Raw genomic sequence first — 27658 nt, forward strand, 5'->3', positions numbered from 1 at the left:
AAGTTAACAGAATAAGTTCACTTTGTTCAGAACGCATGAATATCCAGTTAAATTAGAAGTTTTTCCTTCTGATTGAGTTTCTATTTTGGAAAAGCTTAAGTGTTTGTATTAGTTTCAGAGATAATTGGTTCTTCCAGCGAATCGCCAATTGTTGTGCTCTACAACAACCCCCCATTTCATAACATTTTCATTCACACAAAAAATTAACATATGGAATGGGTCCCTTTTAAAATTTAATTGGCATCAATGCTTTTGTGTTCAAAAAGGTATGATAATCAAATGAGTTTATGTATTTAAGCCTTTTTGAATAACAGTGTTCCAATAATAAAGCAATCTTTTGTTATTGCGATAAAGCGATCGCAAGATCGCATATCGCAATGACATGAGAAATACATTAAAACGGCACCTTGTTCTCCGCCGATGCGATATCGCTGTCGGCGATCGGCGATATTCCATGCACACCTAAAAAGGGCACATAACTCACGCCCCGACGCGACGCGATATCGGCGATCGGCTATCGGCGCTGCCTCATGTGGGAAAAAACACTTTAAGTTATAAACCCCGACCCGATGCGATATCGCTATCGGCCGTCGGCAGGATCTCATGCACTTTGATAAGGCGCTCGGGTCTTACCCCGATGCGATGCGATATCGCAATCGGAAATCGGCAAATCACTATATATGCACTTTGTAATGTTTCCACGCGCTAGTCCGATGCGATGTCGCTATCGGCACTCGTCAGGATCTTTTTCTAATGATTGTGTACCATCTATTCCCCGATGCGATGCGATATTGCTCATCGGCGGTCGGCATTCTCAAAAACTCATCGCTTGAAGCCTTAAAGTTATATTGATATCCGGTTGATAAAGTGCAAATTTCAAAATGTCGTTAAATGCAGGGATAAGGTAATGCATGTGTATTTAAAACCTTGCCCCTTCGATTAACGAACACTTGCGTTTAACCGCCAAAATATCTGTTGCACGCTTAAGGGGGTCATTCAGCCGGATAACGGTGTGATACTCATTTAATGGGTACCAGGCCTTAAATCACCATTAATGCATCTGCAATATCTTTCCAGTGATTGGATCCGCAGCCACTTTTGAGAATTAATCTCACCACGCTTCAAATGATATATCTTTCCCTTTATGGATTGTCATTGTTATTTCCTTGTTACGATTTCTCTTGCATTTGTGTAGAATTCATCTGTTGAGAGAAGCCTGAGCATGATGGGGAAGAAATCCAAGAGGACCGCGGGCTCCGCTGCTGCATCTGTTGCAGGACAAGCTGCCGCGGATAAGAAGAAAGGCCTAATTTCAGACACTACGTGCACTGGTCTCACTAGGACTTCATGGCAGGGCACATATAATCTATTAGAGGCTGAGCAACCGAAAGTAATAGTGACAGAAGCTAGTGTGGATGTACTGAAGAAGTCCGATGCTACTCTCAAAGACTTGGCTGATTCCTTCCTCCACAGGATAGCAGCCAGAGAGCAGGTCCTTCCCTACACTGATGTAGTGCGCTGGGCAATCGAGGAAATTCCAATCATTGATAGAACGTTTCATACAAGGGATGGAAGGATTTTCGGGTCGTTCAAGCCAGAGCACCTAAGGCAAATGTATCATTTTCCCGAGCCAGAGAAAATCTATAACAAAGCCTTCGTGGAGAAATTTGCAGCCGAGAATGAAGTACAATTTGAACCCATCCGGGATTGGAGGCAGAATCCAGCCAAACACAAGCACGAAAGCTCGGGTAAGTACTCCGTCGATTCTTTGGCTTCTCCCTATTGCTATGTGGGGATTATGATGTGTAGGCTATGGGGGTTACATGACTCTGCTAATTTCGACATAGAAATGGTTCCTCTGATGGAAGCAGCTGTTAATAGTATAATCATGGATTGGGCCACCATTCTTTCTGATAAGTTGGCCGTAGCTGTTCGTGACTTTAGAGCCAAATCCAGAGTTACCGAAAGGAAAATCCCACCGTTTTATTATAGTGCTTACATTATGGATACTTTGTGTTTTAATTCTGAGTTTCCCATCCTCGGTTAGAGGTGGACCACCCAAGATCCCTCACCCATTCATTTGTACCATCAGAAATTGTGGAAGTCCTCTTACAAGGACCATTTGTATCAAATTTGCAATGGTTTTATGGTTCCCATTCATTATTCCATTTTTGATCGGCCTATTCCCAAAATCTCCTATCTGGCTTCCTTCGACTTACCAGCTGTAGCAGGTTGGTTTGGAGAAGAGCATTTTACCTATATTAGGGTTTATGGGAGCCAGGCCAAGCCGCATGTTCTCCCTTTATATGTTCCAGACAAATTGTTGGCCCGAGAAATCTCCTACCAGATTATGGCCGAGAGTGTCACACAAACTCTCAAGAAAGAAAAGAAGAGGGGCTGGCCCTCTTTTCCCTTGAGAATTGGTGTTTTTACTTTGCATGATCTCAAGCATGCAGAAAAAGAGGCAACAAAGATGCAAGCTTTATCCCTGGCCACTATCCCAAGCAGACTCTATGATCCACGTAAAACTGTCTATACTGCCCTAGAACAGGCCAAATTAACAAAAATTGACCATCAAGAGGATATGTTTGATGACCTGTTCGTCGCCGCCGATACAATAGGCCAGACCAAAGAGCTTGCTAGAATGAGATATAATGATGAGACGTTAACTGAGTTCAATAAACTTAGAGAGCAGAGGTTGCAAACTCTGCCTCTAGATTTATTGACAACAACCCCAGCGTCTTCCTCAAGCGAGCCTGGTCGGCAACAGACGAGCCAACCTCCTGTTACAACTAATGATCAAAAGAAACAACAGGAGGAAAGGCAAAAGAAGCTACAGGCAGAAAAGCAAAGAAAAGAGCAAGCTGAGAGGCAGAAGAAGGAGCAGATAGAAAAACAGCAAAAGGCGCAGAAGGATCAAGAACAGAGAAAGCAGAAAGAGATAGAGGAACAGAGGAAGAGAGAAGAAGAGGAGAAACAAAAGAAAGAACTGGCAGATAAGCAGAAAAAGGAATTGGCAGATAGGCAGAAAAGGGAGCAAGAAGAGAGACAAAGAAAAGAACTAGAGGAGCAGCAGCGAAAAGAGTTAGAGGAGCAGCAGAGGTTAGAACAAGAAAAAGAGCGGAGCAAATCCCAGACAGAGCAACATAAATAGACCTCCATTGATCCTGAATTGCTTAAACAATGGAACCAATTCGATTTCATTATCCGTGGAAAGGAAGGCTCCAAAGATACAGACACCTCTAAGACAAGCGATGTACCAGATACCACTTCTTCTCAGGTTCTAAGCGGAACCAGCGGCCCACCCATTTCAAAGGATGTTGAGGTAATTACTATAGACCCTTCCGATCAAATTGTTCTCCAGGTGGAAGATATTCCTCCCTTGGATGTTTTCTATAGCCCAAAGTATAAAGCCGTTGTTAAGCGCTCAAGGAAGAGACGAAGGCTTGATCAACCTTCTATCTTTTCTGAGCAAACAATCACGGGCAATGTAGTCTGGAAGGAGGAATTAGATCCCTCCGATGATCTAACAAAGCTGTCGCAGTATGCGGGAGCTTATTCTGCAGCGACTATTGACAAAGCATCGGAGGTAAGTCTTCTATTGAAGACTAAGGACCAGGAGATTTGTACGTTACAGGCAGAAGTAACCGAGGTGAAAAACAAGGCAGCGCAGGTAGAAGAGCAGTTGCTGGCACAACAACAAGAAAACAATATATTAACCCAGCAACTGCAGACTGAAAAACAGAGAATCGACCAGAGCGCAATCCAGAAGCAGAAAGAATTGTCGGAGGCATTGGCACAGTTGAGAGAGGCGAATGAGCTGATGACGAAATCAAAAGACGAGCAAATAGCTCGACTATTAGCGCAGCTTGAAGACATCAAGGGCACCCGGAAAGTGGAGGATTTCAGAGCAGAAGCAACTCAAATAAATGGCGCATTAATATCTCAGATTAGACTCCTATGCCAGCAACTTACAGAGGCTGAGCCATTATGCGAAATATCTACAGCAGTATGTCAGCAGATAGAGAAAGCCAGAAATGAGCTAGATCAGGCCGAAGAAACCATAACCGGATATCTTGATTGGCAAGATACTGATGTGGGGAAGGCAACGAACTTGCCTAGAATCTATGAGACATACAAAGACATACTCTTCACGGAGTGGAACACTCAGGTGATGAAAGCGGAAAGGGCAGCTTCAAGGTGTAAAATGATTGCCAGCAATATGATTGATTTGGTCAACAACACACTCTATTTGGCAAACATGATCTCCCAGTGCACACCTGGAAGCATAACAACAGCAAACATGATTGAACAGACAAGTTATCATGACTTGGAGGAAAGGGGAAGGTTAATCGTTGGAGTAAATACTTTAACCTCCGAATCATATTGGCTCTTTCTAATCAAGCCACACACTCAAAGGTCGGCCCTCAAATGTTTAACAGATGCTCTCGGATGCCTGATCCCCGACATTCAGGATGCCACATATGATGCCCAACTCACTTCGCGTCTCAACACTCCACCGGAAGTAGAGCCAATGCTGGCGATATGTCAGCTAAGGTTTAAAGGCAAAGAGCCCACCTAATGAAGCATTGCTGCCGACTGCCAGATCGCCAAGGAAGATGGAAAATATTTATTGATGCCAATTTAATAGCTTTTCAGTTTCTTAGATATTTAGATTAGCTTAGTATTTATAGACCCTTTCATTGTTTTGGAAAGGGTCGTAAAATTTTGTAATAGACTTAAAGGCTGAAGTTTGCACTACTGTGCTTCAGCCTATATTCTTTTGTGAAACTCGACCGATAGTTCTTAATTTAACGAGAAGGCTGTTTTATACAATTGCGCACTATTGTCTCTTGTTTGGAATGCTTTCTGGTTTGAAGGAAGGACTGCGACATAGCGATTAATATACTGGATTGTTAAGCAGCTTACATGGTACTTTTATCTGCATCTGTGTTCTTTCCTCTTATATGAATTGCTGTGTTATTATTTTTGCTATTGTTGAATACATGTATGCGCTGTAACAGCAAATCTTCATTTCGTTCCACTATTGGATGTTTCGTGATTTGCCCTCTCTTTTAATCATGCATGTAGCAATGATATGAATGACGAAGTGTAGTAATTCGCTATTATCGCTCTGCATAACTAATTATGCAGAGCAATCTTAAATGGTTTAAACATCTATGCTTTAACGTTAGAGTCATCTATATGCCTGCCTTAAAGCACAGATTATCAAACGCTACGCTTTAATAATTGATAAGTCCCGGGATTAGATTATAGTTAGTATATTTCGCCAATAGTTTTAGTTGTTCGCTTATCACCACCATATATCATAAGTTACTCATCCATCCCGTTTACTTATAATTCTTGGGAAACTGGTCCCATTATCCCCAGTCGGAGCCACTATTCCAAACGGAAAAGGAGCTGTACTAAGGTCCGGACCGGGTGGTTTCCCCAATGTTGTTGCAACGATTTTTGGGGCATCAACACAATCATATCACATAGCGTTCAAACTTCAATGGGGCAGCGTAAATACAAGAATTGCGTTAACAACCATATCACATAGTGTTATTCCTCGTTCCTGCGTGGAGGCACTAGTTAGTTTGTTCCCTAGATGTGCACCAGACCTTCATGAGTTCCACAGATCATAGTACTATTCAAACTCGCATGCTTAGTGTGCATAAATGGATTGTTGCTCATACAACGCAGCATATAATATCATTTCAATACAACCCACAGACAGCGTATGCAGTAAACATTAAGATGAGATAAAAGGATATGGAACTCTCGGGAGTGCACCCACAAAACCTGCATCAGAGACCAGCAATAGAACGACTGTTATGGTGATGACAGGCCAGCGTAAAACCTCACACAACAGTGTGTCCCCTTCCCTTGTCTGGTCAGCTGAGCCACCTCAAGATGCAAATAAGCATCAACACATCATGGAAAATTCTAAGATTTGGACGACAACCATGCAGAGCCCCCTGAGACCCGTGAAAGCAAGCCCCGCGTTGGAATTACACAACCACTTCGCTATCTGAATAAAATGTTGTTGGAACAAGCGTAAAATCAGTGCCTGTCTACCATTCATACAATAGATATAGGTTCATGTGATTCTCTACTCTTCTCTTCATGTTGGCCGAGTGAATTATTTATGGATGATCGATCATCAAATTCTTCTCTTCCTTAGCAGGCTGCTGGTAATAGTATTGACTATCAACCTATTCTTTTTGGCGTTCTTTTCGAACTCTTGCTTACAGAGACAAAACCCCAGCAGGGAAAAAATGAAGCCGTGCAGCATTAGCAACAATCCAGACCAATCAGATGACCACACGAAGAATGAGGCACCTCGGGCAGGGCAAAGAATCACGGGATAGGCGGAAAACGGAACTAGCCAAGCTGATCAACCACGGCAGACAGGAAACGCCACAAACAGAGAAACCGTAGCAGGAAGCCGAGCAATTGTCCAGAGGGTTAAAGTAGGAGGAGTAAGACAGGGCACGCTGGCAAGAAGTGACAGTGCTGGCAGTGTCAGGTAGAGGAATGTTTCATCATTCAAGTGATTGTTAAGCGCAGGTCTGTATAAAAGGAATATGGCAGATAGAGGTCACAGGTAACGCAGAAGAGAGTCTTAGAATAGCCAAAGTCAGGTGCAGCGTATACAATGCCAGAGGTCAGGTAGGATAAGCAGCAAATTTTTGGCAAACAATGAATTAATGTAGCGTTATAGGTAATGGGCAGAACTGGCAGGTCTGCACACAATAAAATGCTTTATAAGGTGGCAATTCTGCTCAATTTTGATTAGAAGAAAGGCAGAAATGACATATATATAGAGACCACAAAACAAGTGGCTCAAATTGGAGCAGGACCAGCAATCCCCTGCTCTGATACCATGTTAAACACACATGGACAACAAGAGAAATATGAAAGATAAAACATGAGAGTGCAATTTTTATTAACAAATTATTTACATTTATAGTACAATATGTGACCGTTGGGTTTCACATCCCAAGGTCTCTTGGACAACTTTTGTCCATTCGGCTTCCACACTAACCCATTGAGGATTAGGTGTCCAACAGGACCTTTGATTTTCTAGCATGTGACCACTACTCCTGCCAAGACCATGGTTTTAAATGTGCTTCTTATTAGTCCTTCTGATAAGAATCTTTGTTATGTTATTTACTGGCACAAATTTCTTACACTACAGGAATTTTTACGGCTTTCATTCTCTTACACAAAGGTTTAATGGGTCAACTAGTGGAATTCCAAAGGCAGTAGGCATGTTTTGATGGGTCAGCTAGTGGAATGCCAGAGGCAGTAGCCATGTTTTCATATAATCAAGGCACCTCTTGGGGACCATCCAAATTATAAGCCCTAACAAATGAGACTGACCTTAGTCCTTTTTCCTTCTACCATGTGTCAAATCTCAGGACAAAAATTTTCACCTTGCGCACAACAAATGTCTACCACAAACCGGTTTTGTTGTCCAGATGATGGAGGTTCCAAGTATGGACTTAACAACCTGTAAACCAAAGGAGAGAATTGAAAATATGACCTGGGATGGAAGCAACCCTCAATTGGGTTTTCTCTCTCCTTCCTTCCCTGTTTTATACCCAATTGTAAGAATGTTGGTTTAATTGATATTTTAAATAATACATGCTGCAATGGGCACTAGGGTCAAATCGAATAATGTGTTCTCTATTTATTTGCAAGCACAATTAAAGTGGACTGTGGGGGCAAAGCCCCTTCCTCGGCTCCCTCTCTTGCCAATTCTCCATCTAGAAATTCTTCAGCCGACCTTCTAAACCATAAGTTCCATTGTTAATTTCTCTTTACTCCATAGAATCAATCCATCCAACTAAATCAAATCACTTTGCAACATCTAAATCTGAAATTTCTGTGTGTGGAGAGGGCTCCTGTGTCGCCGAATCTGAGTTCCACAACAAGTGTCACTGCAATGAATGCTATGAAAATATTTTCAATATGAAAACAGGCCCCTGCCTCAAACCATGTAAATTGCTCCCCTCTATACTTGTCTTCATGTTTCAAAGGTCCCCTGTTTGAATCCCATGACGATTTCCCCCCTTTTTTTTGTAGGTTTGATCAATGCAAATTGTTCATCTTTTTGGTTTAACGTGGGAGGGAATGGAAGTGGAATGAAAACTCCTCAGTCTCAAACAAAAAATTCTCTGTCTCAAGCAAATGCATCCAATTGTACACATATGCATTATGCTCTCTTAATGTTCCCAATATCTCTATCTGCTCAACTCAATAAAAGACTAAAATATATTTGCACCTTCATAAAATTTGGGTTTTGCTACTACAAGTTTTATGGAAGATATTACGTACAATGAAAGACTAAAATATATTTGCACCTTCATACAATTTGGGTTCTGCTACTACAAGTTTTATGGAAGATATTACGTACTTGAAAACCATGGAAATTGCACTAACCAACCATTTTTTCTATTCTCGTTGAAATAAACCAGTCTTGGTTGGGGTAAGGTAGTGGCTATTTTCTTTCCAAAATAATTTTTTTGTGTGTGACTACCACATTTGTAGGCTTAGATTTTGATGGTGATTGTGTGTTTGGTGTAATATGAAGCAACTCCAACCATAGAACCTCTCTGGGTTTTTCATGTGTGTCTGGTTGGACTTCATACAGTGATACACCAGATAGACTTCAATGTCAAAATTCTAATTGAATGTGCCCAACTACATATTTTTGGTTGGTTTATGCTGAAAATAATGCCCATACTTTCTGGAAAGTGGGCAAAGTAGACATGAAGTCCGAAATATGTGGGCATCACCACATCTTTATTGTGTAAAATACAAATGAAGTACGAAATATATTTTGTTGTTGTCTCCTTGGTTGTTTTTTGATGGATGCCAAGGGGTTTTTCTTTCAAATTAGAAATGTAAACTGAAGAATGGATGTTGGATAGAAAAAATAGACATGTTTATTATGATTTTTAATTGTTGATTGGGTGTAATGTGGATATTTAAGATGATTATTATTATTTTTAATTGTTATTTGTTGATTGGGTGTAATGTAGATATTTATGGTTTTTTTTAAATAAAAACATCTTTTAATAATGTTTATAATTCAAATGATTTTGTCTAAATTTTATTTATTTTTAAAATTGTTTTACTAAATTTTAATATTATTTTTACTATAATGTGGGCATAAATTGTTTTTACTGAATTCTAATAATTGTTTTTATTGAATTCTAATATCATTTTAATAACATGTGGACAATTTTATGAAAAAACATCTTCTATATCATAATATATGATAGTTTAATACTAGGAAGATTGATAATTTATTTGATAACTAACTTAAATTTAAATTAACTTAAATAATTTTAATTTATAATTTATTTTATAACTAACTTAAATAATTTAAATTTAAATTATTTACTAACATGTGGAAAATTTATTTTATGAGGAGGCATCTTCTATATGATAATTTTTTATCCTTAACTTAAAACTGGATATATAACACTTAAAACAATAATAATATAATATACTTAATTATTTAACATGGGTAAAATACACTTAAAAATAATAGTATTATATAATATATGATTTTGTATAGAATTAGTTAAATACTTAATTAAAAGTGGATATTAAATACTTAAAATAACCAGCTTAGATCCATATCGTAACCTTAGATTTATCAAGCACCAAGATGTATCAAATCTTTTGAAGTACAAACTTTTTTTCAAGTTTTGCACTCAAAAAAGAGGTTTGCACCTCATGATATTTGATCTCTATCAATAGATCCAAGATTAAGATGGATCTAGGTTGGTTTGTATAATACCTTGTCTAGGTTGGATCCATCTCTCCCTCTCTCTCTACCTCCACCATTCTCTTTTTATGTATTTTTCCTTCCCTCTCCCCCCATAATTCCATCTCTCTCTCTCTCTCTCTCTCTCTCTCTCTCTCTCTTAAGTCCTCTCTCTTTTCGTTCCTCTCTCCCCCTTTCTATATTGTTTCTGAGTTACTCCACAAATGCATATGTAGAATGTTATGCACTATGAAAGAACCTATGGAAATTGTCTGTGGTCCATTAAACAAATATCTCTTTAAGCAAAAAATGTCATCTAAAACCTATTATTGAAGCAACGAATATAAAACAATAGTAGGATTCTTCTAATTTGTCATCCTTTGGGTCCAATTCAACTTGATGGAGAGTAATAATACATCGTCTTGGTTTACAACAATTATAGATAATTTCCTAAATGAGATAATCATTAATAATAGGGAATACAAATGAGAATAAGAATACAACATACATTTTGAATGTTGACGTATCAGACATAGGCAATTTTTTTTATTAAATGTCATTCATAAAACGATATAGAACGCCTAAAATGAGGCAAAGGTAATGTGTCCCTGTTGTTTCTTCTTAGTAGAAATTGCCCATTCTAGAAAATCAATATTTCTTCACAATGATTTTAAATCTTTCATTAGTAAAATAAGTGGTAAGTTATACCTCAGTTAACTTTTATCATCTCAATATTTCAATTATTATTTTAATTGTGTATAACCAGCTTAACACAAACTTGCTAAACAACCTAAATTTAATATAATAATTATTATTTCAAATCAAAATACAACTTTTCCAATTCAACAATTTTAATTTAACAATAATATCAAATCAAAATACAACTTTTCCAATTCAACAATTCTAATTTAACAATGATATCAACTTCTATTTACACGTTTTAAAACCATGACTAATATTATTATACATAAGGAAATGTATTGCTCTTTATGTATTTTGTGGATCCATCTATGTATTAACTACTAAAATATTTTAGCTAACCATTTACCGAGAATGTCGCATAAAAAATTATGCATCTCGCCTCGTAAAGGCAACACCGTCTTATCTATGTGGGTGCCATTCCTGGATTTTATATATGATCTTTTATTGAAGTCAAAGCGGAAGGAAACTTCCGTATGTTCTGTTGGCTCTTTATAAAAATGGTCATTTTCGTAAAAATGTGAGGCATTATTATTTTATTGATTTTTTAAATAAGTAATATAAAATAATTAATGTGTATAAATTGAAAAATGTTTAATAAATGTAATGATGCAAATCGGCAATATAGATATTGTTTTAAAATTTTAATAATAGATTTGATTTTGTGGAGAGGAATCTAAATTTGGAATTTAAAGAGCTAAAAGAAATTAGGGTTTGTCTGTATTTATTTTTTTAATATTTCAATGTAATTAGGAGGAGTTTTGAATTGTAAAAAATTGCTTAGAAAAAGAAGAAGAAAATTTGGATATGCATTTTTTTTTGACAATATTGGTTTTACTTGAGAGGTTTTTAGTTACTTGTGTGGAGTTAGAATGATAAGTTGGTGGGGTTGCTATGAAGTGATGATAGTCTTTTTAGTTCACATTGATTTAAAGTTAGGGGTGCTACTACTAATCATTAGTTTTTGGTACTCCATGTAGATAAGGAGTATTGAGAAGAATGAAGTGATCCTCTAACAAATAAAAAATTGTAGAGTGGGTAAAGAGTATAAGATCAAAGTTTTAAGTCTTGCATGTAAAGAGTTGTCCTTAAGATTGAAGTTGCTAGTGAAATTATCTTCATATTTCATAATAGAAGTGACCAAAAACAAATTCCTTAGTTTCAACATTTCAATGATTACGAAATTTATAAATATTATTTAATTAATCAATTTAATTCTCTATTTCTACCTAAGATCTACAAAATCTTATTCTAAACTACCACAAAGCTTTCATAATATTACATAATGTAATGTATCTGATATATAAAATATATATTAATCATCATAAATCTTGTCTAATTTAACTTAGCATAAACAAAATAGCTTACTTTCCTAAATTTTCATAATTTTATATAATGTATCACTATATCATCTATAAAATATATACTTTAGATCATATCTCTTTTCAAATTGATATATGTCAATAGTGCCATATTTTATTTTATTTAAAATAAATAAATAAATTTAATATTATATAATTAATAAAAATATATAATTTAGTGGTAGTTTAATTTTTTAAAATTATGGTCATTTTTGTTATATTTTATGTTAATTAATCCTTGTCGTCTAGCATGGGACTATAGGAATCAGAAAGGTTTTTATAGCATTACTTTAAGTTAGAGTTTTTATTAGTCACTATGTCTTAACTATAGCTTTGTCATGTGGTGACTACATTCCAGTGTACTATGTTTGATTTGGTTCATTCATATTTCACAAGAGAAAACTAATCCTAGCATTAGTTTGCAAGTATTAGATGCTATGGTGGTCAGTGCAGGAAACTAAACTCATTTAAAGCGGTGGTTAATAAGTTTCCATGTGGTACCACAAGTTTCCAGGTGGTCCATGCATGTTGTTGTGTGTCTACGAGTATCTATGGAATAAGAGCTAGGAAAATAGGGATCCCCAAAGTTAGATCTATCCATCACAGTAAACTTGCAGGAGTTTCAGTCAGTTTCAGGTATTCCTTTCAGTGAGTTTCTATTAGGCATTCCAAGAGAACCTGAATCAAACTGCCTTTGCTAAGGGTTTCCACATTGTTGCATCTTCAAAGCCGTATATTGCTCTGCAGAACCAAAAATGATTGCTACTGCGAGACAAACATCACAGATTAGGCGCATAGACAAATATTATGAATCAAGTCTTATCACTTGGCAGAAGCCTGAATCTTATCAACTTGGAAAAAGCCTCAAGTTTTAGAAGATTAATGTGCTCTTTGATTGACCTTCAAATGTTACACTTTAAGATTTTTTTTTCATTTTTTGAGTTGATTTAGAGCTGAGGTTCTATTTGAGAGTCCTAATAAAAATAAGAAACATTGTGCCATGGCTTATTTCCATGTGTATGGAGTTGTGGTACATTCTATATCGTAATGTCCATTCCATAGGGTATGTAGCCCTATATGGTCTAAATTTGTGCCCTTAACTGTTAATGATTTGTAAAATGATGTTTCTGAACCATGGGAGTCAGCTTTATTTTCTAGGAAAGAGGGAATTAGAGATAATCTAGATTTTCATACTTTTCGCCCTTTTGTCTTGTAAAAAGGTCCCTAGAAATTTAAGCTAATACAATGAAGCATTGACAATAATAGTCATTTTGATAAATTCTTTCAGATTAATCACATCATGAGTTTTGGTGGCTTCTCAAGTTTGTTAGTGATGCATGATAATTGCAAAATACAATAAAAGGATTAAGTATCAGTCTTCATGTAGCACTGATTTGGTTGGCTTTCACATACTATGATTTGTAGAGAAACTTGAGTTTATTGCACATCACACCTCAACCTAACAGGATTTTGTAGCCCTAATCTTATCCTCGATGTATCTCTATTCCTCCACAACAAGTTTTAGTACAATTTTGTACCAAAGAGCTTATGAATCTAGATATTGATCATATTGATGTCAATCAGGGTGTATCTTTGGTATTTCAAGGGACAGCTGTAGTGGTACTTATATTTGATTTGTATTGGCAGGGATTATCCCATGTGTTCTTGTGATATTTGGCCTTTTCTTTATTCCAGAGTCCCCTAGATGGTTGGTGAGTATTTTTATTTCTTATGCTTTGATTATGGCAAGAAATAATGTTAAATTACATTGCAAAGTACTGTCTAAGATTGGTCATTTTGTATGCTTTTACCATGTCTCTTGTCCCATCTAAAATGGATGCTTAATTATAATTTAAGCTACGATACATTTATATAACAAATTGGACAATAGAAAATGATCCATAACATACATAATACTACATATAAAATCGAGTATCTGAGAAATTTCACAAATTTAGTTGTACCTTATACTTGAGACTTGTAAACCAATATTTTGTGTCTATGTTGATTAGAGTATTTGATCATTTTTGGTTTGTTGCAGGCAAAGGTTGGAAAGAACAAGTTTAGGAGCTTGATCCCTAGAACTTTCATTCTGATTCTCTTGCCAGCCTTTTACATAAGTTTCCACCCTTATGAAGAATTTGGCTTTGAATGTGTCCCAAACTTGGTATTTGTAGTGATTGAACACTGCAAATCCTATAGGAAGGTTCATGTAATGATAGCCCTGTCTGAGATGAAAATGATGGACTGTGTTTATCAGGCTTTGGTTTAATGCAGATAAGAGAATGATAGATTTATGCCTCTCTGTTTTGTTCAGCCTGTAGGTGTAACCTTCTATCACACCTTTATTTGGGCGTTTCTTCAATCCATATGGGCCAAATCTATGGCAATCAACTCTTATTTCTCCTATTTGGAATAAGCCTAGATATGCAGATGTTGCATTATTGATTAGCCTTTCCATGACTATAGGGCCTGTTTGAGTAGAATCTATTGGCATAGTCTCATTCTGAATATATTCTATAGGATTAAGAAATTCATCTATGTCCATGAATGTCGCCCATTCACATTCTTGGTGAGCTCACAATGCACAATGGGAGAATCCAACCTCTTGGGTTTTAATACATGGTCACATATGTCTACTCACCTTGAAAGAACCCAAGGATGTTATCACTTCGTCTATTTTTTCATAACTGTTGCTATCATAAATAAACCACCTCTGGACACCTACATAGCCATGGTACATAAGCCTTCAACCCTTGAATTTCTTGTATTTCTAAGCCATTAGGCTTCTCACATCTGATCACTTCTTGAGAAGCCACCAAAACTTTGGTCTTAAAAACCTTGCTGCCCAAATCCATGGTGTCCCATTTCTTGAAATCCCTAGCATTAAGTAGATTGGTGTCCAAATTGGAACCAAAAACACATACAAGATTATCAATATTAGATGGCGAGACTTCGGAGGCTCTCACCATACACACATTCAAACTCATCTTTTTGTAAGGAAAAACATCCATCACATGTTTTCAAGAGAAGAAAAACATGCTCTCGCAAAGTGACAAGATCTCGGACCAGAAGAGAGTTATCCGTGTCCACTACTCATTCTTCAACTGCATTATTTCTAGGCAGGAGTTGAGGATGATGTGCTTGGATAACAAGCCTTCCTCCAGGTGGAGAGTTATCCTTGTCCACGACTCGTTCTTCAACTGCATTATTTCTAGGTAGGAGTTGAGGATGATGTGCTTGGATAACAAGCCTTCCTCTAGGTGGAGGGTAAAAATTTGCCACACAATTAATCCCAAACATCATAAACCTAAAACACTACATCTATCATCTATCATCCAAAATTGCAACCTCATTTTTCCATCAAAGATTAGCTTTCAAAGTATTCTACAAATCCTTGGTCACCGAGGAAACAAAATACCATATGTTGTTGTATTAATCTAAAACTAAACCCCAACATAGGGATATAGCAATGTAATAAGATAGCATGCAACATCTCATGCATAACTGCCACAAGCCAAAGGCAACCCATAAGCCATGACAATGAAATTGTTGGCCACGAACCACAAGGCATGACACTGGAATTGTTGGTCATGTTATTAGTAGAGTGAGGGACAATATTTTAGTACCAGAATGAGGGAACACGGGGGACTTGTACCCTAAAGGCAACTTCCAGATTGCAAGAGAAAATGCAAGAATTGGTAAAATGAATCAATTTATTCCTCTTGGGCACTCTGAAAATTGAGACCATGTCTATGATCCACAAAATAAAAATGTTCAAATCTTGGAGTCCTTCAATACCAACAGTCTTTGATCTCTTACTCAAATGGGTTTGTTTTGTCAACAAAAGTAAACACTACAATTTATCAAGAAGATTACATTTTGCGTTCTTTGATCAGTAGGTTATGTAACAGATTCATAGAGTATATAATAGTTTATTCACATCCATTGGATATCATCATTTCAAAACTCAAGATAAGTCCAAAACAATACATGTATTTCTTTTTTTCTCTATTGTCACTCTGATCTACTGCTAAATGAACTTATGATTGTATTATAGGATTTTCATTAGGTGATGTCGCATCTGTTGCTATAGCTGCCCTCCAAGTGAATAGCTTCCCCTTCACATTTTCTAGATAGATTTTCTTTTAGTATGAGCTAAAAGTTCTTGCTTGACATGAAATAGTTCTGAATCTAGCTTTGTTTCCAAACTATATTTCTTCTATATTGAATGTTTGGCACATATTTTGTCCATGCTATTTATGGATGCAATGTTGAATTTAACTTGTCAAAGTTCAAAAACTTACAAATTTAACTTGCCCAAGTCCTTGTTGCTCAACAACACCCCTTGTTTTATCTAAAAACTAATAAAATTCATTGAAATAATAAATTTGATTTATATAATTTAATAATTTTAATACTAAAAAACCAAAAATTTAAATTAATTTATATATTTAAAAATTATATATCACACTTTTAAAAAAAATCCGAATAAAAGCCCAAAATGTAGAAAAATTAAAGTGCCCTTCCAAGGAGTTTAAACAAAAATCCGCATAAAAGCCCAAAATTACAAAGAGAAGGAAGAGAGTGCTCCTCAAGTCAATCCACATTAACGGCGTTGTAAAATGCGAATTTGACCAGGTTTGGTCAAGGCCTACTAAATCGGTGCTAAATTTTCGCATTTTTGAACGAAGACCCACCACTTTTATTTAAAAATGGTGATTTGACATAACTGGGCTCCCTTTACAATGGCTGTATATCGATTCCAGGAAGACTTTCGCAACTTGGAATATTGAAGATGGAAGGTCTGAGCATGGGCCTATCATCCACTTGCTTTACGCGGAAGAAAAATATAGAATAATCACCTCAAAAATACCTCCCCCGAAATTTTCTGGTCTTGCACATGCCTTGCTTTTTTCAGAGGTGAGCTTTTGGTTGTACAGTGAAGAAGAAAAGCGTTATGAACTCGTAGACGCAACTTTAGCAAATATTTTGATTTCACAGGAGGTGATACATTCTCATCAACTTGGTCACACAAGTGACAAGGTGTGTGTGATGTGATGTGACGAAACCTGTCACAGCATGCACAGTGATTAATATTTAACAGGATTGGAACCAGTGATTTGCCGACACTAAACTACATTTAACCCACCTATGTATTATAAGAGGCTTATACACGTGTCTTCAACCATTGAAGTGCATAGTTTGAATGGAAATGTAAGCTGTATGGAAAGTGCAGAGAAAGTGATGGAATGAAAATGGAGCTATACGTGTACACAAATTATTCCATTTTTCCACTATATAACCATGGGGCTAGCCCGGGTTATCACACACCACAACGGAGAGCAACTCAGTTCTTGCAGCAATTTTCTAAATGTTGGGAGTTCCGATCTTCTACTTTGCCATGGATTTGCAGCGGGTGTTCGCCACTGGAGATATGCGAATTCTCGGCTATCTTACAGTGGCTGTCGTATCTGCTTATTTCATTTACAGGCGACTTCGCCCCTCTTTGAAGTTACCGCCCGGTCCCCGTGGTTGGCCCATAATCGGGCACCTGCATCTCATGGGGAAACTGCCTCATAGGTCCCTGGATCGACTCTGCAAAACGTACGGACCACTCATGTATATGAGACTCGGATCCGTTCCCTGCGTGGTCGCCTCCACGGCTGAGATGGCCCAAGAATTTCTCAAGACGAACGACGTCATCTTCGCCTCCCGCCCCCGTGTGGCAGCCGGGAAATACACCGTCTACAACTACTCCGACATCACCTGGTCTCCTTACGGAGAGAACTGGCGGCTCGGAAGGAAACTCTGCCTCATGGAGCTTTTCAGTGCCAAGAGACTCGAATCCTTCGAGTACATCAGAGTAGAAGAGGTGGCCCGAATGATACGTTCTGTGTTCGAGACATGCCGGCGGGGCCTCCCTGTAGAAATCAGGGAAGAGACGACAAATGTTAGCAATAATATAATTTCTCGGATGGTTTTGGGACGAAGGTACTTGGACGAGAAGGCGGGGAACAAGATAAAGCCGGCGGAGTTCAGGGAGATGTGGGAGGAGCTGTTTGTGCTGAACGGGGTTTTAAATATTGGAGACTTTATACCGTGGCTCGCCTGGCTGGATCTCCAGGGTTACGTCAGGCGAATGAAGAAGCTGAGCAAGCGGTTGGATGTTTTCCTGGAGGAGGTGATAGAAGAGCACGAAAGGCGAAGGGCGGGCGTAGAGAATTATGTGGCAAAGGATATGGTGGACGTTCTGCTGCAGCAGGCCGACGATCCCCAGCTGAATCTGAGTCGAGTCAAAGTCAAAGCATTCACACAGGTATGCACTTACAACCTTTCTCGCCTTGACCAATCTTTTCTAATAATTCTCTGAACCATTTGACTTGTGTGTGTGCAGGACATCATAGCGGGCGGCACCGAGAGCTCTGCGACGCTGGTGGAGTGGGCATTGGCCGAGCTCCTTAAAAAGCCGGAAACCCTCGAAAAGGCGGCGGAAGAGCTGGACAGAGTGGTGGGAAGAGAGCGGTGGGTGGAGGAGAAGGACATTGGTGGGCTGGAGTATCTGCAGGCGATCGTGAAGGAGATGATGAGGCTCCACCCGGTGGCTCCCATGCTGGTTCCCCGTCTCTCCACGGAGGCCTGCAAGGTCGGCGGTTACGACATTCCTGCGAACACAAGGTTGCATGTTAACGTGTGGACTATCGCCCGGGATAGCGGCTTTTGGGAGAATCCTGACGAGTTCCGACCGGAGAGATTCCAAGGGAGCGCGTTGGACGTGAAGGGAAGAGATTACCAGCTGCTGCCGTTTGGGACGGGGAGGAGGATGTGCCCTGGATATAATCTGGGACTGAAAGTAGTTCATTTGGGTTTAGCTAATCTCATCCATGGATTCCACTGGTGCCTGCCTGATGGGCAGAACCCCAAGGACTTGGATATGGGCGAGACCTTTGGGCTGTCTACCCCTAAAACACACCCTCTCGTTGCAATGGCCCGACCTCGCCTGCCTTCGCATCTCTACAACATCTGCTCCTCCGAAGAGGACACGTAGATATGTAATAAGGGCATCTCTATATCATCGCTCCCCTAAGAAATGATGGAGATTTCGTGGCTTCACTAATAAGGGCCCATTACTAATATCTCGGGCTGACGTTTAACTATCCTTCTATTAAATATTTTAGTAAACGTGCTTTCATCTTTACATGTGCCCTGATTGGTAATGGAAATATTAAAAATAAATAATGATTTTGTAGAGCATCTCAAGATTTTGTAGTGCATATTAAAAATAAATAATGATATTTTAGTAAACGTGCTGAGATTTTGTACTGGATTTTTTCTCATTATTTTATATTTAACAGAGTCAACTTTAAAACTGAATTATAACTAACTACTTTCACATAACAAGTGTCGAATAAAAGTTACCAACCCAACCGGGGAAGGACCACGGAACTCTCCTGATGGCTTCTAATGTTTTTTCCTTTGTGTCGCACGCAGAGGAGACATTTATAATTCAGGGTTGGAATTTAAAAATAGATTTGTGTATGGTTTTGGCTATTAACTTATCTTGTTTGAAGGAAAAAACCAAGGAAAAAATTAATGGTTTTATAAGTTTTTAAATCATATTTGATGTGAAAATTATTTGGTGATAATTTACTCATCAAATTTCATTTTTACTAGAGGGGACATATTCCATTGGTGCATTCAGATAATTAATGGTTTTATAAGTTTTTAAATCATATTTGATGTGAAAATTACTTGGTGATAATTTACTCATCAAATTTCATTTTTACTAGAGGGGACATATTCCATTGGTGCATTCAGATAATTTTTTTTAGAAGAGACAATTCGTGCTTTGCATAATGGGAAAGTGGAAAAATATCATATTTTAATAAATGTAAGCTAAAAATATATATAAATTAAATAAGTGATAGTAAAATTTTACAAATAGTAATAATGAAGGTACAAAAAAGTTTTTTTTGAATAAAGAGCCATGAGAAATTATAATAAATAAATAAATGTAGTTAAAAAAATAAAATAGAAATAGATATTTTTTTAATTAATTTAACCATAGTTTAAAGAGCTTACAAATTAGTTTGAAAAATAATAGAAATTTTAGTAATATTATGATAAAATTTTGTAGAAATTTTTAAAAATTTGAGTTACCATGGTCAAACTTCAGGATTGTGGGTGCCCCAAGGGTTTTTGATGGTGCTCAATCCATTTCCACTATCAAAAAACCGATTCAAACACTCCAAGGTTTGAATTTTTTTACCAAGAAATTTGTCTGGGCAGATTTCTAGTGTTCATAGACAATACCATTAATTTATATAAATAAAAAGAGTGAATATTAAATACTTGTTTTAATTTTTTTTTGTGTAAGTATTGAAAAGATAAAAAAATTTTTTTTTTAATTATAAAAATTTGAGTAAAGGTTTATATTTCAAGGTAATATATTATTTTTATTTTTATAGATTTATGGTTAATATGAGTTTAATTTAGTCCAAGCATTCATAGTATATTTTTATCTTTTTGGGTATTTTATTTTGTATTTATATTTGTATATTTTTCATTGTAATATTATAATTTTTAATGTTTATATTAGCAATGTATAGTTGAAAATATGAAGAGTGGTTAAAAACTCAACAATGTAATATGTATAAAAATGAAATACATCATTACTTGTAGAAAATTAAGACAAAGTCATGGAGGACTCAGATCCATAAGGGAGGGGGTTAAAGGTGGGGTCCAAAGGAAATCACACATGCCTTGAGTCTTATGCCACCTTCATAAAACATTTTTTCATTAATTAATTACTTCATTTGACTTATTAAAACCCAATCATGGAATATATGTAAGAAGTTGGTGGAATAGTAATATCACCAAGTTATGGAAGCATGGGATAAGCATATATGTAATAAGTGGGTGGGTGAGTATTATGGAAGCATGGGATAAGCATATATGTAATAAGTGGGTGGGTGAGTAATCTTTCCTATTTAAGACAATATGGGATGAGTACAATCATTTTTAGAGAATTATGAGAACCCAACATGCATGAAAGAATAAGGAAAAGGGAAATTCAAACAAATGAGAGGAATATAATTTGGTACCGACAAAAAGAGAGGAAAACTAGTGTTTTGTGGATAGAAAAAGAGACAACCATATTGTTTGTAAAAAGACAAACTTCTAGAGCTAGGATTTTTATTGAGAACTACATTGTCATGTCTCTAGGAAGGTTTTGTTGAGAAATACTCTAGATCTTATGTAAAGGCTATAATGAGGACTTCATTTATCATTGGAATTCTTAGAGCCCCTAGGTGAAATATTCTTGACCGATCTATGTTGGAGCCTTAGAGGGGATGGAGGTTGTTTGAGGGATTATGGTGTAGAGAAGGACATATTATTGTGTAAATTGATGAGGAAAAGAGATGAGTGGTTGGAATTGTTATAGAAGTCACAATACTATGAATTTACTAGATATTAAGTTCTTTGTATGGATTGTAGATGTAATGTACCTAGAGAGGATAATGGATATAATATGACCATAATAATAGGGTAGACCCACTATGTAATTAAAAGGAAATACTAAATAATAAGATATATTTGGTGTACACCCATAGGAATACTCATGAGAAAAGTATAATTATATGTAAGTATCATTGTATTAGAGGGTGTTGAATTGTGTTGTTATGTAGAAACATGTCGTGTGCACTAATTCATTCCATAAGAGGTATTTTATGGAATTACCCTACCTTAAGGGTTTTCTTTTTTATATTATTGTGTTGTTCATAGTGAATGTCTTAGATATTTTTTGGTATCATGATTCATCTTAGAATTTTGATGGTGGATTCTCCCTTATATCTTTCAAGTTTTAATGCAAGTGGCATCAAAGATATTTCTTGGATATGAAGTGAGAGAACCTTTAGGCACATGTTTGACGATGGATTATCTCTTATATCTTTGGAGTTTTAATGCGAAGTGACGTCAAAGATATTTCTTGGATATAAAGTGAGAGAAATTTTAGCCACAAATTGGATATTTTTCTTTCTTTTTACTATTTTTTTTATGAAAAATGAGAATGGAAACATTTAGGTAAATTTATAAAATTTTCTATATACAACTTGGAGAATTTATCCTAATATTTGAATTTCTCTTATAAAAATCCAATTTCAAAAAATAAAAAATCATCCAAAATGGAGTTCGAGAAGTGGTCTAAAGGTATCTTAGTGACAACAATGAATTTTGTAGAATATATATCCTTTGATAGAGTGCATATATTTTAGTCAAACTAAGACCAACAGATCTATAGAGAATTAGGAATTTTTTAATTAGGGTCATAATAGCCAATTATAGAAGTATAACAAAAGTTATGATTATTTTATTTTTTAGCCTGAAACCCTACATTAGAGAAATTTTGGGGTCTAAAATGGGCCTCCTAAGGAATATTATAAAATAATAGTGGAAATAATAAAATAAGATTAGATTACATCATCAAAATTTAGAGGAAAAAAAACTACGTTTTAAACTCGTATTTTGAACTTAGCTCCCAATAATTTTACTCAAATTTCAAGTAGGAGCACTCGTTGGATGTATAATTTAATTCCACATCCAAATAGTATGCATGTCGCATACTTTCAATGGACCCTACTACACGAAAAATGAAAAATACATGAAGAATGTGATTGAAATCACTTTTTTCATGTATAATCACATTTTTCATGTATTTTTCATTTTTTGTGTAGTAGGGTCCATCAAAAGTATACAACATGTGTACTCCTTGGATGAAGAATTAATTTTTGCATCCAAGAAGTTCTCTTGCTCGAAATTTGAGTAATATCATAGGAGATAAGTTGAAAATACAAGTTGAAAAAGTAATTTTTTTTCTACTTTTTTACTCCAAAAACAGTGAATCGTCCCCATGATTGACATCATTATCTTGAATACTATTGGTTCTTATAAAGTTGATTTTGGTTGTACATTTTTATTTTGAGGCCCATTTGACCTCAAAATTTCTCTAATGACTACAAAAACGAGTTCAATTGAAAATTTATTGACTCTTTTTAAAATTTTAGTTCTAATTTTGACAAGATGTATTTTAATGTGAAATATGATGGTACTAGTATTTAAGAATGCAAAAAATATAGCACTTCATTATGGGGAAATAAGTAAAAAAATTGGATAGAATAGAATTTAGGAGGTGGTGTGGCCATTTGGTAGAATTTTCTTAATTGTAACAATATAAATGCACTTTCAAATGAAGAATTTGAAAGTGTATGGTTAGAAAAGTGGTCTCACATTATGAAGAAGAATGAGAAGAGAAATGGAGATTTATTTTCAACTGGCAGTTTGGTATTATAGGTTCATCAGTGTATTCAACATGAAAAGTTTATCATTTTTGAAAATCCTATTAGTATGTAAAACTTCATTAATGCTAACTTGGGTAAAGATTGAAACCACAAAGAATATTTACAGCACATAGATTAAAGGTGAAAATATTCAAATGTTTAAATATTTGAATATTTTGATGGATAAATATGTGTTGCATTTAGGTTTTTGTGCCTTAGATATGGATGGCATGGATTTTTGTGTTGATTTCTATGATATCTGCAATTCATCTTGTGAGCAATAGCTTCATGACATTTTTCCCATTGATGAAACCCTTTTCCAAGTTAATATTGGCTAAATCAATTATATTCTTATCCCTCATACCACACATGTGGATGCTAAAACCTAGACCATTACCCTTGGTATAAGTAACTCTCCTCTCCAAAGTTTGCATAATGTTGTTTTACTTAAGGATGAGATTTGTGAATAGGAAAATCAAATATCCAATAATGATAATACATTAAAATTTTCATTTTTGATAATTTGTTGGACCTTAATGCCCTTCACTATGGAAGGTGATTTTTAGAGCTTAATCTAGACATTGCTAGCCTTTAGTTTTGTGATGTGGCAAATGATTTGTTCAACCATGATCAAAGTGGAGGCCTAGTTTTATTTAAAAGTAGGATACTTAGTCATAATTCTCTTTCCAAAGGTGATAACCATAAGGTATCCCAACTCCATTACCTATATTTTCATGAATATGATTGATGCTCTAAGGTAATTATTTTTGGTAACCTAGTAGTTATCTTGGATGCTTTTACCAAAGGATACAAAGATCATTTTCATGAGTTCTAGTTTTTTTCTAATAATGGGATACTTAGTCATGATTCTCTTTCCAAGGGTGATAACCATAAAGGTATCCCAACTCCATTATCTACCTTGTCATGAATATGATCAATGCTTTAAGGTAATTACTTTTTAGAAATAATATTGGACTTTTTTACCAATGGTCACAAAGATCATTTTTTTTATGATCCCTTAGGAAGCTACCTGCAGGACAATTCTTAATTCATCCAAAAAATTGACTAATTGCCTAAATTTCTTAGTGGTAAATGAAAGAAACACTATTTTAAGCCTAATACCTTTAAAGGAAGGGAGAATATCAAACTACTATTCTAAATTTCAAATTATCTCAGTGGAGACTATAGTTTTCTATGCCTCAACCATAACTTCGAAGCTTATCCTCTTTGACCCAAGTACTCCTATAGTTTATGATGAGTATTCAAAGTATTGCATTGAAGAAATTATTTTCTCTAAACATGAAGCCTAGATTGATATCCATGCTACCTACTTGTCATCATATAACTATGAGAACAATTTGGTTCTTCTAGAGGTTAGTAGTAGTTCTTATGTTTCTTGCAAATTGTTTGTTGTTCATCCTAAGAAGTGGGGAGTAAATTTGACTTCCAAACCCATCCTCCATGATAAAATTTGGGATTCTTGGCTAGATAATTTTGAGATTTCTAGGATATCCATAATTTTTCTCTTAACTTTTTTTACTTACAACATTTTGTCCCCAAATAGATGCTTAATTTGAAATGCTACTATAGCCTTCTTATTTCCCTTCTTACACATTAAAATTTATTTCATATGTAGGGTTAATTTTTTTATTGCACATATAAAGAAAGATTCCTTTAAAAATTATAAATGGTATCCTCCATGAAAAGAAGGCATCTTCTTTTCCTTGTAAATAGTAAAAAATCTAAATTCACAAAAAAAATCAACAAAGGGATTTTGCAGGTAAAAGGTTGCATGTGTAATTTCCTAGTTGAGGTGTGAATGCATGGTACATGTATTTTCTTATTTGGTTCATTTGTTAACATTGGCATATATTTCACTGGTTTGAGAGTGGTTTCAACTATTCCTTTCCAATTCTTGGATAGCCATGGTATGATGGGATTCATTTCTAGTTGATCTTGGATTTCTGGAAGATTTTGGAGTCGGGTGAGGTGATCTTAGGAAACTTCCCAAGGGTTGGGAATGGAGATGGTTTTCTTCGGGAATCCCTCGATATGTGGGTGGAGACATGAAAATTCCTCAAGGGATGGAGAAGGAATTCTGAGGCATCCAAGATTGTTTTCGTTTTGTGATATCTTGAATGGTTTTGGCGAGATCATGGTAGTTTGAGGGTGGAGTTGGCTTAACCTTTAGATTACCTTGGTTGTTTATGTCTTGGTTTATCCCATTAGATCCCACATTCACGCTTGGAATATGGCATGGGGGTGATTGGATGGAAGAAATATTTGGTTCATCTCAATCTATTGTAGTGTGGTACATGGAATTCCTTGACTTTGTTGGCTTTTGCATCTGTTAATAAGAGTTATTATTCTATTGTGATTCATAAGTACTTGTACTTGTTATTATGTAGCTTGATGGTTGTTCTGTCATGGTTAATAGTATGGTTATATGCCAGTTATAAGAATGATTTTGTTATATGTTTTAGCTATGGCTCTTGTTCATGATTTGATAAGTTAGTAAATAGTTGATGAGTGTATAGAATAATAAGTGTTATTGCAGCTACGTGGAGAGGGTATAGAGAATTATTGGTGATTCGTAGATGAATATCAGACCAATATGATCAAATATACATTCATGACAAGTAGCTTACATGGTTTCCATGTGTTTTACACAATGATTGTTATGGACTAATCATGTCCTAGGTCAGTGCTTGTGGACTACAATTGTGGGGACTCTCCTTATAGGTTAGATGAGTAGCAAAGAGATGAGTATTGTATTGACATAGTAGATACCTTGATAATTTTAAAGGAAAAGATTAGAAGTTGCAAGGCGGATAATGAGAGAATAATTAAGTCATGACTTCTTCTAAGGCTCAAGAAAAGCAAGCAGGGGTCAACACAATGATTCTTCATACTTTGTCATATTTTCAAAGATAGAGACAACCACAGATAAGATATGGATAGGAGGAGATTACTAATGGGGCATATGGTAGCATATCTCGATCTGGGCACAAGTTGAACAGGTATGATACGGTCAGAGGTGGCAGACTGATGGATACACCTAATAGGAGAGGTAGTGGTTATGGGTTCTATTCTAGTTCTAGTTTAGATAGACATCATGGTCATCATCGATATCATCCTTATAGGAGGAGTGAGAGGGAATACTTGCTAGATGGGTTCAAGAAATCCAAACCTCATACATTTGATGGGGAGTTGAAGAAACATGAAGATGCAGAAGCATGGTTGGTTGGGATGAATAGGTTCTTCAAGCTGCATGCATATAGAAAGAATATGAAAGCCAGGATAGCTATTTTCAGTCTCAAAGGGAAAGCAAACATTTGGTGGGAGGATGTGAAGTATGTCAGAGGTATTAGGATAGAGGAGTTGATTTGGCATGAATTCAAGAGACTTTTTAGAAAGAAGTACTTGTCATAGAGATACTATGATGGTAAGGCTAATGAGTTCTATGAGTTGAATATGGAATCTATGACAGATGAAGGGCATATGAATAAGTTTATGGACTTGTTTAGATATGCGCCTTACCACAAATATGAGAAGATAAAAGTCTACAAATTCATTAGTGGACTCGTATTATCATTCAAGGATCTGATTGAGTATGATGAGCCTTGGTCATTGGAGGAAGTTATCAGGAAGTTGAAGCACTGTTATGAGCAGTCGAAGCACAAGAATGAGCCTAAGCGTGAATGGAAAGGTAATGCAAATACTAAAGGAAAATTTTACTCTGAAGCGGGAAAGACCTCAGGATGCAATTTAGAAAGTAAATATGACCCCTTACAAGAAGTTCAGTACAATACAAAAGGGACATGGATCTCAGCCCAGAGAGTAATAGAATATAGTTAGTGGCAGGGAACCATTACAGTGTTAGATTTGTGGCAAGGATCATCGTAAGAAGGATTTTCTGCTGTATTAGGGTGGCATACCTCATACCTACATTACTAAGGAGGCGTAAATAATTGGGGATGTCGGTTAGATCATTCCTCGAATTTATGCAACATTTGATAACAAGAAAGAAGATCACCAGGCATCCATTATTGAGATAGAAGGTAAGCTATATGATTGAGTTGTTTCCATTTTGATTGACCTTGGATCTAACTATAGTTATGTTAATCATAACTTGGTGGACAAGTGTGGCTTGAGTAAAGAAGTGCATGCATAGTCTTGGTTGGTGTAATTGGATACAGGGACCAAGAAAAGAGTTCATCATTGGGTCAGAGATTTTGCATTTGCGTTGAATGGTTTTCCTACATCAACACATCTAAATGTTCTTCCTTTGGGTTTGTACAATATGATTTTGGGTATGGATTGGTTGTAACTTCACAAGACTAAGGCAGATTTCTACAAGAAGGCTATTGAGTGTTTGGATGATGATGGAGGGAAGAGAATCTTGTAGGGTAACAATAAGCCTACATCAGTGGGACTGGTTACAACTATGTCAAAAAAGAGTAGTAGCCGAA

The 27658-nt window shown here is 36.2% G+C and overlaps 1 protein-coding gene and 1 pseudogene across 1 annotated transcript; one reads left to right on the plus strand and one right to left on the minus strand.

Annotated features, from left to right (window-relative positions):
• Positions 1–13855: 13855 nt before the first annotated feature.
• On the minus strand, positions 13856–14837 carry LOC149254165 (glycosyltransferase family 92 protein At1g27200 pseudogene; annotated as a pseudogene).
• Positions 14838–17196: 2359 nt separating this feature from the next.
• Positions 17197–18914, plus strand: LOC149254166 (trimethyltridecatetraene synthase-like). The gene is made up of 2 exons (XM_089456998.1): positions 17197–18166; positions 18245–18914. The coding sequence occupies exons 1-2, from the start codon at positions 17222–17224 to the stop codon at positions 18893–18895; spliced, it is 1596 nt and encodes a 531-aa protein (XP_089313124.1). The 5' UTR covers positions 17197–17221; the 3' UTR covers positions 18896–18914.
• Positions 18915–27658: the final 8744 nt, after the last annotated feature.

The sequence above is a fragment of the Pinus tabuliformis genome, chromosome 7 (genome assembly GCF_031772625.1).
Source record: "Pinus tabuliformis cultivar Carrire ecotype Pingquan chromosome 7, CPIR1, whole genome shotgun sequence".
In the NCBI taxonomy this organism is placed as follows: Eukaryota; Viridiplantae; Streptophyta; class Pinopsida; order Pinales; family Pinaceae; genus Pinus; species Pinus tabuliformis.

Bases quoted from the DNA above. Each gene is read 5' to 3' on its own strand.
- LOC149254166 (XM_089456998.1), top strand. From the start codon at position 17,222: ATGTTGGGAGTTCCGATCTTCTACTTTGCCATGGATTTGCAGCGGGTG. The intron at 18,167-18,244 runs GTATGCACTTAC...GTGTGTGTGCAG, and splicing joins AAGTCAAAGCATTCACACAG to GACATCATAGCGGGCGGCAC.